Raw genomic sequence first — 12,366 nt, 5'->3', positions numbered from 1 at the left:
ACGGGCACACGTACAGATACACACACACGTACACACAAACACACACACACACGTACACACAGATACACACAGACAGAGACACACACATGCACACACACACATACACACACAGACAGATACACACACACACACACAGACACAGATACACACACAGACACACAGACAGATACACACACACACAGACACAGATACACACACAGACACACACACACTCATGTACAGATACACACACAGATACACACACACACACAGACAGAGAGAGAGAGAGAGAGACACACACACACACACACACACACACACACACACACACACACACACACACGTACAGACACACACAGATACACACACACACACACATTAGTGAAGCTGACTGTAACTTTGTCTCCTTTCAGGTTAAATTTAGGAAACATTAAAAGTCCCATGAAACATTTAAAGGATCATCAGCTGATTGAGCCGCTCCGTCAGAGCGCACACACACACACACACACACACACACACACACACACACACACACAGACACATACACGTGTTTACTACCTCATGGGGACCCTGACTGGGGTCCAGCCTTTCTAAAGGGTCTAGAGACATAATTTTAACTCCTAAATTCATCATAATTCTGTTTGAACAAAAAAATGAATGAAAAAAACTCACATAAATTTGAGACCTGAATGTTGCCCCCCTCGTTGGGACCCATAATGCTAACGTCTATTAGCATACAATTGACATCACTGTTAGCTCAGGTTCACACACAGTCAGGAAAACCAACCCTGTGGGGACCAGGCCTCTCAGGAGGCTGTTTGCTATTGATTCCAATGCTCGTTCCCATGGAAATCAGGAGTCGGTCCCCACAGGGTTGGTAATATGTCAGGTTTCGGTCCCCACCAGGATAGAAAAACGCACACTCACACACACACACACACACACACACACACACACACACACTCCGTCAGAGCTCACTGGATCAAAACACTGAGAAGATTAAAAGACTTCCACTTTTAGAAATGTTTAAATGTTTGTTGGCGGCAGACGGGTTTGGGTTGGGGGGGTTAGGGTTGGGGGGGTTTAGGGGGAATATTTCTAATTTCATGGGACTTGACCAGTTTGTTATTTTCACAGCAAACATGAGAATCACTTCAAACTCATCACAGAGAATCAGAGTAATCAGAGTACCAGCTGCTGCAGCGACGCTCTCTGAAACAAATAAACACACAAAACCTTTTAATGTGAAACAGACAGGAAGTGGATCCATCACAACCTTTCAGTTTAAAGCAGCCATGATTCGGCGTAATGTCGACCGAGCGTCATATGAACCACGAGGTCTATCTAATATAAAATAGTGGAGTTAGCTTAGCACAGGCGCTAACGGGACCACCAGGCGCTAACGGGACCACCAGGCGCTAACGGGACCACCAGTGTATCTCAAAATGACCCCACTAATAATTCCTTCCTTTCTTCCTTCAGTCTATACTTCCTTCCTTCCTTCTTTCCTTCCTTTCTTCCTTCAGTCTATACTTCCTTCCTTCCTTCTTTCCTTCCTTTCTTCCTTCAGTCTTTCTTTCCTTCCTTCCATCCATCCTTTCCTTCAGCCTCTTTCCTTCCTTCTTCCTTCTTTCTATCCTTCCTTCCTTCCTTTCCTTCAGCCTCTTTCCTTCCTTCTTCTTTCTTTCTATCCTTCCTTCCTTCCATCCTTCTTTCTTTCCTTCCTTCCATCCTTCCTTCTTTCCTTCCTTCCTTCTTTCTTTCCTTCCTTCCTTCTTCCTTTCCTTCCTTCCTTCTGTCTTTCCTTCCTTCCTTCCATCCTTCTTTCTTTCCTTCCATCCTTCCTTCCTTTCTTTCCTTCCTTCCTTCTTTCTTTCTTTCCTTCCATCCTGTCTTCTTTTCCTTCAGTCTTTCTGTCTTTACTTTTTTCCATCCTTCCTTCCTTCCTTCCTTCCTTCCTTCCACGCTTCCTTCCTTCTTTCCTTCCATCCTTCCTTCCTTCCACGCTGTCTTCTTTTCCTTCTTTCTTTCTTTTTCTTCCTTCCTCCCTTCCTTCTGTTAATCTTTCTTTCTTTCTTTTTCTTTCTTTCATATGTCCTTCCTCCTTTTCTTTCATCTTTCCTTCCTTCCATCCTTCCTGATAGTAAATCTCTTTATTAACGACTTAATAATACTGAGTCAGAACATGAAGAGAACGTAAAGTAACGTTTAAAAACCCACGAAGAAGAAGAAGGAGCGTGATGTGAGCGGTTACCTCTCTTATCGTCGGCCTCGGCTTTGGGCTTGACGAGGTCGACCTGTCGTCCGGTGATGCCGAGCGTTGCCAGGTCGATGACGCCCGTCTGCGCTGCGTCTCCTAGGTGACTCTGCTCGCCCATGTTGGCTTTGGCCTTGTTGGATTTCAGCATGAAGTCTTTGAGCGCCAACAGCTTGTCTTCCTCCGCCTCCGTCATCCCCTGGACAGGAAATGAGAGAGGAAACAGGACAGGAAATGAGATAAAAGACGGGACAGGAAATGAGACAAAAGACGGGACAGGAAATGAGACAGGAGACGAGACAGGAAATGAGACAGGAGACGAGACAGGAAATGAGACAGGAGACGAGACAGGAAATGAGACAGGAGACAGGACAGGAAATGAGACAGGAGACGGGACAGGAAATGAGACAGGAGACGGGACAGGAAATGTGACAGGAGACGGGACAGGAAATGAGACAGGAGACAGGACAGGAAATGAGACAGGGAACGAGACAGGAAATTAGATAGGAAACGGGACAGGAAATGAGACAGGAAATGGGACAGGAGACGGGACAGGAAATGAGACAGGAGACAGGACAGGAAATGAGACAAAAGACGGGACAGGAAATGAGACAGGAGACAGGACAGGAAATGAGACAGGAAACGGGACAGGAAATGAGACAGGAAACGGGACAGGAAATGAGATAGGAAACGGGACAGGAAATGAGACAGGAGAGAGGACAGGAAATGAGACAGGAGACGGGACAGGAAATGAGACAGGAGACGGGACAGGAAATGAGACAGGAAACGGGAAAGGAAATGAGACAGGGAACGCGACAGGAAACAGGACAGGAAATGAGACAGGAGACAAGACAGGAGACGAGACAGGAAATGAGATGGGACAGGAAATGAGACAGGAAACGGGACAGGAAATGACACAGGAAATGGGAGCGAGTCAAAAATAGAAGCTCAACATGAACTGCTGCAAAAATATTCAAACTCCTTTATTCACAAAGAAGCCAAGTGGAGATAAAAACACCACAGACACACAAATACACACACACACACACACACAAACACACAAACACACAAACACACACACACACACACGTGAAATAAAGACAGATTTGTTTTTCTACGACGTTCAGACATAAAAGTTTGAACTCTGCTGAGTTTGTGTGAGACTCTGCCAACACTAACTAGACTGTGTGTGTCTTTGTGTATCTGTGTGTGTGTGGGTGTCTGTGTGTATCTGTGTGTGTGTGTGTGTGTCTTTCAGTGTTTCCTCTATGTACGTCCAACAGCGACACAGTTTCTACGGTGTAGGCTTCATAACACAACCTGACCCCTCCCTTCATAAGCTACTGGAGTAGGGGGTCCATCTTTCCATCCGTCCTTCCTTCCTTCCTTCTGTCCTTCCTTCCTTCCTTCTGTCTTTCCATCTGTCCTTCCTTCTGTCATTCCTTCTATCTGTCCTTCTTTCCTTCTTTTCGTCCATCTGTCCTTCCTTCCTTCCTTCTGTCATTCCTTCTATCTGTCCTTCCTTCCTTCTTTTCGTCCATCTGTCCTTCCTTCCTTCCTTCCTTCTGTCCTCCTTTCCATCTATGCTTCTTTCCTTCCTTCCTTCCATCCTTCTGTCCCTCCTTCATTCTGTCCTTCCTTCCTTTCATTTGTCCTTCCATCTGTCCTTCCTTCCTTTGTCCTGTCCTTCCTTCCTTCTTTCAGTCCATCTGACCTTCCTTCCTTCTGTCCCTCCTTCCTTCTGTCCTTCCATCCTACCATCCTTCCTTTCTTCCATTCTTCCTTTATTCCTTTTGTTCTTCCTTCTGTCCTGCCTACCTTCCTTTCTTCCATTCTTCCTTCCTTCCTTTATTCCTTTTGTCCTGCCTTCCTTCCTTCCTTACTGCCTTCCTTCCATCTGTCCTTCCTTCACCTTCTGTCCCTCCTTCCTTCCTTCCTTCCTTCCTTCCATCCGTCCCTCCTTCCCTCCATCCCTCATAAAGGCGGTGTCTACTGCAGCTCACTGTCTTTTATTGTCTGCCTCCTGCTGGTCAGGATGTGTATAACATGATAATCTATTTATAGTGTGTTATTCAGCAGGTGGCTCTGACTCTGATTCAGACTGACTGTGACAGGATCTCTCACAGAGGAGGAGAAACTTCCTTCCATCCTTCTGTCCTTCCTTCCTTCCTTCTGTCCCTCCATCCTTCCTTCCTTCTGTCCTTCCATCCTTCCTTCCTTCCTTCTGTCCTTCCATCCTTCCTTCCTTCTTTCTGTCCTTCCTTCCTTCCATCCTTCTTTCTGTCCTTCCTTACTTCTGTCCCTCCTTCCTTCCTTCTGTCCTTCCTTCCTTCTTTCCGTCCATCTGTCCCTCCTTTCTTCTGTCCTGCCTTCCTTCCTTTCTTCCATTCTTCCTTCCTTCCTTCTGTCCTTCCTTCCCTCCATCTGTCCTTCCTTCTATCCTTCAATCCTTCCTACCATCCTTCCTTCTGTCCTGCCTTTCTTCCATTCTTCCTTCCTTCCTTTATTCCTTATGTCCTTCCTTCCTTTCTCCTGTCCTACCTTCCTTCTCTCCATCTGTCCTTCCTTCCTTCGTCCTGTCCTTCATTCCTTCCTTCCATCCATCTGTCCTTCTGTCCCTCCATCCCTCATAAAGGCGGTGTCTACTGCAGCTCACTGTCTTTTATTGTCTGCCCCCTGCTGGTCAGGATGTGTATAACATGATAATCTATTTATAGTATGTTATTCAGCAGGTGGCTCTGACTCTGATTCAGACTGACTGTGACAGGATCTCTCACAGAGGAGAAGCTTCCTTCCTTCCATCCTTCTGTCCTTCCATCCTTCCTTCCTTCCTTCTGTCCCTCCATCCTTCCTTCCTTCTGTCCTTCTGTCCTTCCATCCTTCCTTCCTTCTTTCTGTCCTCCCTTCCTTCCATCCTTCTTTCTGTCCTTCCTTACTTCTGTCCCTCCTTCCTTCCTTCTGTCCTTCCTTCCTTCTTTCCGTCCATCTGTCCTTCCTTTCTTCTGTCCTGCCTTCCTTCCTTTCTTCCATTCTTCCTTCCTTCCTTCTGTCCTTCCTTCCCTCCATCTGTCCTTCCTTCTATCCTTCAATCCTTCCTACCATCCTTCCTTCTGTCCTGCCTTTCTTCCATTCTTCCTTCCTTCCTTTATTCCTTATGTCCTTCCTTCCTTCCTTCCTTCCTTCCTTTCTCCTGTCCTACCTTCCTTCTCTCCATCTGTCCTTCCTTCCTTCGTCCTGTCCTTCATTCCTTCCTTCCATCCATCTGTCCTTCTGTCCCTCCATCCCTCATAAAGGCGGTGTCTACTGCAGCTCACTGTCTTTTATTGTCTGCCCCCTGCTGGTCAGGATGTGTATAACATGATAATCTATTTATAGTGTGTTATTCAGCAGGTGGCTCTGACTCTGATTCAGACTGACTGTGACAGGATCTCTCACAGAGGAGGAGAAACTTCCTTCCATCCTTCTGTCCTTCCATCCTTCCTTCCTTCCTTCTGTCCCTCCATCCTTCCTTCCTTCTGTCCTTTTGTCCTTCCATCCTTCTGTCCTTCCATCCTTCCTTCCTTCTTTCTGTCCTTCCATCCTTCCTTCCTTCTGTCCCTCCTTCCTTCTTTCCGTCCATCTGTCCTTCCTTCCTTCTGTCCCTCCTTTCTTCTTTCCTTCCTTCCTTCTTTCTGTCCATCTGTCCTTCCTTGCTTCTGTCCCTCCTTTCTTCCTTTCTTCCATTCTTCCTTCCTTCCTTCTGTCCTTCATTCCTTCCTTCCATCTGTCCTTCCTTCACTCCATCTGTCCTTCCTTCCTTCCATCCTTCCTTCTGTTATTCCTTCATTCCTACCTATCTTCCTTCCATCTGTCCATCCTTCCTTCCTTCCTTCTTTCTATCCTTCCATCCTTCCTTCCTTCCATCTGTCCTTCCTTCCTTCGTCCTGTCCTTCATTCCTTCCTTCCTGCCTTCCTTCTGTCCTTTCTTCCTTCGTCCTGTCCTTCCTTCCTTCGTCCTGTCCTTCCTTCCTTCCTTCCCTCCATCTGTCCTTCCTTCCTTCGTCCTGTCCTTCATTCCTTCCTTCCATCTGTCCTTCCTTCCTTCCTTCCTTCTTTCCGTCCATCTGTCCTTCCTTCCTTCTGTCCCTCCTTTCTTCCTTCCTTCCTTCTTTCCGTCCATCTGTCCTTCCTTCCTTCTGTCCCTCCTTTCTTCCTTCCTTCCTTTCTTCCATTCTTCCTTCCTTCCTTCTGTCCTTTCTTCCTTCGTCCTGTCCTTCATTCCTTCCTTCCATCTGTCCTTCCTTCACTCCATCTGTCCTTCCTGACAGGATCTCTCACAGAGGAGGAGAAACTTCAGAAACTCAGCAGTTGCACTTTGTGTTGTTAGTGTTTCACTTTGTTAGTGTTTGGTTTGTTTGATCCGAACGTTATTCACAGCTTCCTTCTGTTTGTTTAGTCTATAGTGTGTTTAGTGTGTTTAGTGTGTTTAGTGTGTGTAGTGTGTTTAGTGTGTTTAGTGTGTGTAGTGTGTTTAGTGTGTTTAGTGTGTTTAGTGTGTTTAGTGTAAGAAGGAAGAATCACATCCTTCAACAGCTGATCTCATCACTTGGTTCAGTTTGGCCCTCAGCTTGTTGCTGATTCAGTTAATTCACTGGTTCAATTTGTTTGCAATGCTGACTCTCCTTCCTTCCTTCCTTCCTTCCTTCGCCCTGTCCTTCCTTCCTTCCTTCCTTCCTTCCTTCCTTCGCCCTGTCCTTCCTTCCTTCCCTTTCTTCTGTCCTTCCTTCCTTCGACCTGTCCTTCCTTCCTTCTGTCCTTCCTTCCTTCCTTCTGTCTGTCCTTCCTTCGTCCTGTTCTTCCGTCCTTCTGTCCTTCGTCCTGTCCTTCCTTCCTTCCTTCAGTTCTTCTTTCTTTCCTCCTGTCCTTCATTCCTTCCTTCCGTCCTTCTTTCCTTTCTCCTGTTCTTCCGTCCTTCTGTCCTTCGTCCTGTCCTTCCTTCCTTCCTTCGTCCTGTCCTGTCCTTCCTTCCTTCCTTCAACCTGTCCTTCCTTCCTAACCTGTAAGTCCAGCTGTTAGGGTAAGTGTTATGATGTGTGTAGTCTCAGACACACAGTAGAAAGTGTGTCTTTAATGAAGAGGTTTATAGTTTCTGGTTTATCTTGGGACTGGTCCAGCAGTCTAAAGATAAACCTAATATATTGGATATGTCAGCGTGTGTCAGGGGAGAAGTGACAAAAACAAGTCTGGCTCGTTAAAATCTCACTTCCAGATGTTTGTATCAACTCCTGGAGCCAGATGCATAAAACACACAATACACCAAACCTGCACATCAACCATATTAACCTTTTTGGAAGTTTACCCTTCTGTCCTTCCTTCCTTCTGTCCTTCCTTCCTTCTGTCCTTCCTTCCTTCTGTCCTTCCTTCCTTCCCTCCATCTGTCCTTACTTCCTTGTGTCCTTCCCTCCTTTTGTCCTTCCTTCCCTCTGTCCTTCCTTCCTTTCTTCCGTCTGTCCTTCCTCCCTTCCTTCCCCCCTTCTGTCCTTCCTTATATCCCTCCTTTCTTCTGTCCTTCCTTCCTTCCTCCCTTCCTTCTGTCCTTCCCTCCATCTGTCCTTCTTTCTGTCATTCCATCCCTCCTTCCTTCTGTCCTTCCGTCCTTCTTTCCTTCCTTCCGTCCTTCCTTCACTCTGAATGACTTCCTGTTGTATCTGGATTACACACACACTGTTTCAGCCAGCGTGTGTGTGTGTGTATGTGTGAACTGGTATTAATACACACAGGAAGTAAACACACAGGAAGTGCTCGCTGGCTGTTTGGAGCCAATGAACTCATTTGACCCACATTCACTTCCTGCTTTAATAAACAGGTTTAGGAAGGAAAAAGGAAATGTAATAGATTACTAGTTACTCTGTTTATAATGTAATAGATTACTAAATTACTCTGTTTATAATGTAATAGATTACTAGTTACTCTGTTTATAATGTAATAGATTACTAGTTACTCTATTTAAAGTGTAATAAGTAATGTAACTATTTTAATGACTTCATCAAAGTAATGTAACTTATTACATTTGATGACTTTTCTAGTTTTCTGACCAATGTTTTCATCTTTCCTTCCTTCTTTCATTCTGTGCTTCCTTCCTTCCTTCATTCTGTCCTTCCCTCCATCTGTCCTTCGTTCCTTCCCTCCTTCCCCCCATCTGTGCTTCCTTCCTTTCTTTATTCTGTCCGTCCTTCCTTCCTTCCTTCATTCTGTCCTTCCTTCCTTCCATCTGTCTGTCCTTCGTTCCTTCCTTCCCTCCCTCATTCTGTCCTTCCTTCCTTCCCTCATTCTGTCCTTCCCTCCATCTGTCCTTCCTTCATTCTTTCCTTCCTTCCTTCCTTCATTCTGTCCTTCCCTCCATCTGTCCTTCTTTCCTTCTGTCCTTCCTTCATTCTTTCCTTCCTTCATTCTGTCCTTCCTTCCTTCCTTTCTACCTCCCCTCCATCTGTCTGTCCTTCCTTCCTTCCTTCCATCCTTTTTGACTAAAACTAGGTTTAAAAGACAAAAGAAAAGAAGATAAAAATTATAGAATAATAATCAAAGTAGAATAAAAATATAGTAAAGGATTGTCTGATGTGAATCCAGACTGAACAGGAAGCTCCAACACTACGAGCCACATGTTGTTTTATATTTATCACTCTGCATGTTGTTTGAAATGTTCCATACAAATACATTTAGATTGGGAATGAGCTGATGAAAGGAGGAATCAGAACCATGTGAGCTGGTGGCTTCATATAAACTCTGATGAAAAGGAGTGTGCATGTTTGTGGAGGTGGGACATGTGGTCGCATCATGTTTCATAGAAATGTGGTTTTTCCTGAGAAACCCCTCCAGAGGTCCACTGAGTCCAGTCCAGCTGGATCCTTTACAAAGAGGTCCGCCTTCAGTCTGAATGAGTGTGTGTGTGTGTGTGTGTGTGTGTGTTAGTGTGTGTGTGTGTGTGTGTGTGTGTGTGTGTGTGTGTGTGTTAGTGTGTGTGTGTGTGTGTGTGTGTGTTAGTGTGTGTGTGTGTGTGTGTGTGTGTGTGTGTGTGTGTGTGTGTTAATGAACCGTAGCATGAACAGAGTAAAAAAAACTGCTGACTGGAAATAAATCATCTCTGCAGGCTCCAGTTTGGTGGAATTTACCCTTCTGTCCTTCCTTCCTTCCTTCCTTCCTTCTGTCCTTCCTTCCCTCCTTCCTTCTGTCCTTCCTTCCTTCCCTGTCTCCTTCCTTCTGTCCTTCCTTCCTTCTGTCCTTCCTTCCTTCCTTGTCTCCTTCCTTCTGTTCTTCCTTCCCTTCTTCCTTCCTTCTGTCATTCCTTCCTTCCTTCCTTTCTTCTGTCCTTCCCTCCTTTCTTCCTTCTGTCCTTCCTACCTTTCTTCCTTCCATCCCTTCCTTCTGTCCTTCCTTCCTTCCTTCCTTCCTTCCCTCCATCTGTCCTTCTTTCTGTCATTCCTTCCCTCCTTCCTTCTGTCCTTGTGTCCTTCTGTCCTTCTTCCCTTCCTTCTGTCCTTACTTACTTACTTACTCCACTCTGAATGACTTTCTGTTGTATCTGGATTACACACACACTGTTTAAGACAGCATGTGTGTGTGTGTGTGTGTGTGTGTGTGTGTGTGTGTGTGTGTGTGTGTGTGTGTGTGTGTGTGAGCAGAGTAACAAACAGCAGAGTGGAACTAAATGGTCTCTGCAGGCTTCAGTTTGGTGGAAATGTCTCTCAGGGTTTAAATTCTGCAGAACTTCCTCAGGTGGTGAAACTATGTGGAAACCTTTCAAGATCCTTTCATTTCCATCAAAGTGTGTGTGGGAGTGTGTGTGTGTGTGTGTGTGTGTGGGAGTGTGGGAGTGTGTGTGTGTGTGTGTGTGTGGGAGTGTGTGTGTGTGTGTGTGTGTGTGTGTGTGTGGGAGTGTGTGTGTGTGTGTGTGTTTGCAGAGATAACGCTAGGATAATCTTGTTGTGTGTCTGCTCCTCCATCCATTACTCCCTTTCTTCCTTATGTCCTTCCTTCCTTCTGTCCTTCCTCCCTTCCTTCCTTATGTCCTTCCTTCCTTCCTTCTGTCCTTCCTTCCTTCCCGCCTTCTGTCCTTCCTTCCTTCCTTCTGTCCTTCCTTCCTTCCCGCCTTCTGTCCTTCCTCCCTTCCTTCCATCTGTCCTTCCCTTCCTTCCTTCTATCATTCCTTCCCTCCTTCCTTCTGTCCTTCTTTCCTTCTTTCTATCCTTCCTTCCTTCCTTCACTCTGAATGACTTTCTGTTGTATCTAGATTACACACACACTGTTTAAGCCAGCGTGTGTGTGTGTGTGTGTGTGTGTGTGTGTGTGCGTGCGTGCGCGTGTGTTTGCAGAGATAAAGCTGGGATGATGTTGTTGTGTGTCTACTCCTCCATCCTTTACTCCCTTTCTTGTAACTTTCCCGTCTGTCTCATCTCTCTGTGCAGTCACCAAACAGTCAACTCCTGCCCTCCCTGTGAAAGCTGTTGTTGTAGTTGTGTAATCTTCCACAGAATTGAGGTTTTTCCTGAGAACATTAACAAACTCCACACACGCTGAGTCTGGCTGCATGTAACGGCTCCAGCTACAGTTGGACCGGCTCCCTTCTATGTGAAAAACACTGCAGAGCTTCACTTTCCATCATCTGTTGGGCCGCGTGTAGCAGCAATACTCCAGAGGATTTATTGGATACTCTTTAATAAATCTGTTGCAGGAAACCAGAAGAATTTTACATCTGCAGATTGATATTAATATTCTGAATCACTAATGGAATATATCTGCATGATTTCCAGATAAAAACGTCTTATTTATCTTCTACTGGTCCGTCTAACAGGCCGTTTTAGCTCCTGAGAGAGTGGAAACACCTTTGGAAACACCTTAGCAACCACCTAAGCAACCACCTTAATTACCACCTTAGCAACCCCCTGAATTACCACCTTAGCAATCACCTTAGCAACCAACTTAATTACCATCTTAGCAATCACCTTAATAACCACTTTCACCTTAGCAACCACCTTAATTATCAGCTTAGTAACCACGTTAATTACACCTTAGCAACCACCTTATTTACACCTTAGTAACCACATTAATTACCACCTTAGCAACCACCTTAATTACCACATTAGGAACCACCTCAATAACCACCTCAGTAACCACCTTAATAACCACCTTAGTAACCACGTTAATTACCAGCTTAGTAACCACGTTAATTAACACCTTAGCAACCACTTTCACTTTAGCCACCACCTAAGTAACTACGTTAATTACCACCTTAATAACCACTTTCACCTTAGCAACCACCTTAATAACCACCTTAGCAACCACTTTCACCTCAGAAACCACCTTAGTAACCACTTTCACCTTAGCAACCACCTTAATAACCACCTTAGCAACCACTTTCACCTCAGCAACCACCTTAATTACCACTTTCACCTTAGTAACCACGTTAATTACCACCTTAGCAACCACCTTCACCTTAGCAACTTGGTTTCCTGGCTTCACTTTCCCGTCTGTCTCATCTCTCTGTGCAGTCACCAAACAGTCAACTCCTGCCCTCCCTGTGAAAGCTGTTGTTGTAGTTGTATAATCTTCCACAGAATTTAGGTTTTTCCTGAGAACATTAACAAACTCCACACACGCTGAGTCTGGCTGCATGTAACGGCTCCAGCTACAGCTCCAGCTACTTCCATCATCTGTTGGGCCGCATGTAGCAGCAATACTCCCGAGGATTTATTGGATACTCTTTAATAAATCTGTTGCAGGAAACCAGAAGAATTTTACATCTACAGCTCGATATTAATATTGAGTCACTAATGGAATATATCTGCATGATTTCCAGATAAAAACGTCTTATTTATCTTCTACTGGTCCGTCTAACAGGCCGTTTTAGCTCCTGAGAGAGTGGAAACACCTTAGCAACCACCTTAATAACTACCTTAATTACCACCTTAGCAACCACCTTAATTACCATCTTAGCAATCATAATTACCACCTTAACAACCACATTAATGACCACCTTAGCAACCACCTTAATAATAACCTTAATAACCACTTTCACTTTAGCAACCACCTTAATAACCATCTTGACAACCACCTTAATTACCACCTAAGCAACCACCTTGGCAACCAACTTAATT

The 12,366-nt window shown here is 45.2% G+C and overlaps 1 protein-coding gene across 1 annotated transcript in view; it reads right to left on the bottom strand.

The window, feature by feature from the left end:
• pik3r4 (phosphoinositide-3-kinase, regulatory subunit 4) overlaps positions 1–12,366 on the bottom strand; it is a 37,921-nt gene that overhangs the window by 14,901 nt on the left and 10,654 nt on the right. The window contains exons 10-11 of the mRNA XM_053327338.1: positions 2,234–2,435; positions 1,171–1,191 (exon numbers count right to left, since the gene is read on the bottom strand). Of these exons, the coding sequence (XP_053183313.1) occupies positions 1,171–1,191; positions 2,234–2,435 (223 nt within the window). The remainder of the gene's footprint in view (positions 1–1,170; positions 1,192–2,233; positions 2,436–12,366) is intronic.

This window comes from Scomber japonicus, chromosome 10 (genome assembly GCF_027409825.1).
Source record: "Scomber japonicus isolate fScoJap1 chromosome 10, fScoJap1.pri, whole genome shotgun sequence".
In the NCBI taxonomy this organism is placed as follows: domain Eukaryota; kingdom Metazoa; phylum Chordata; class Actinopteri; order Scombriformes; family Scombridae; genus Scomber; species Scomber japonicus.
Note: the sequence above shows the minus strand (reverse complement) of the source record. Positions and strands in the feature narration are given on the sequence as shown.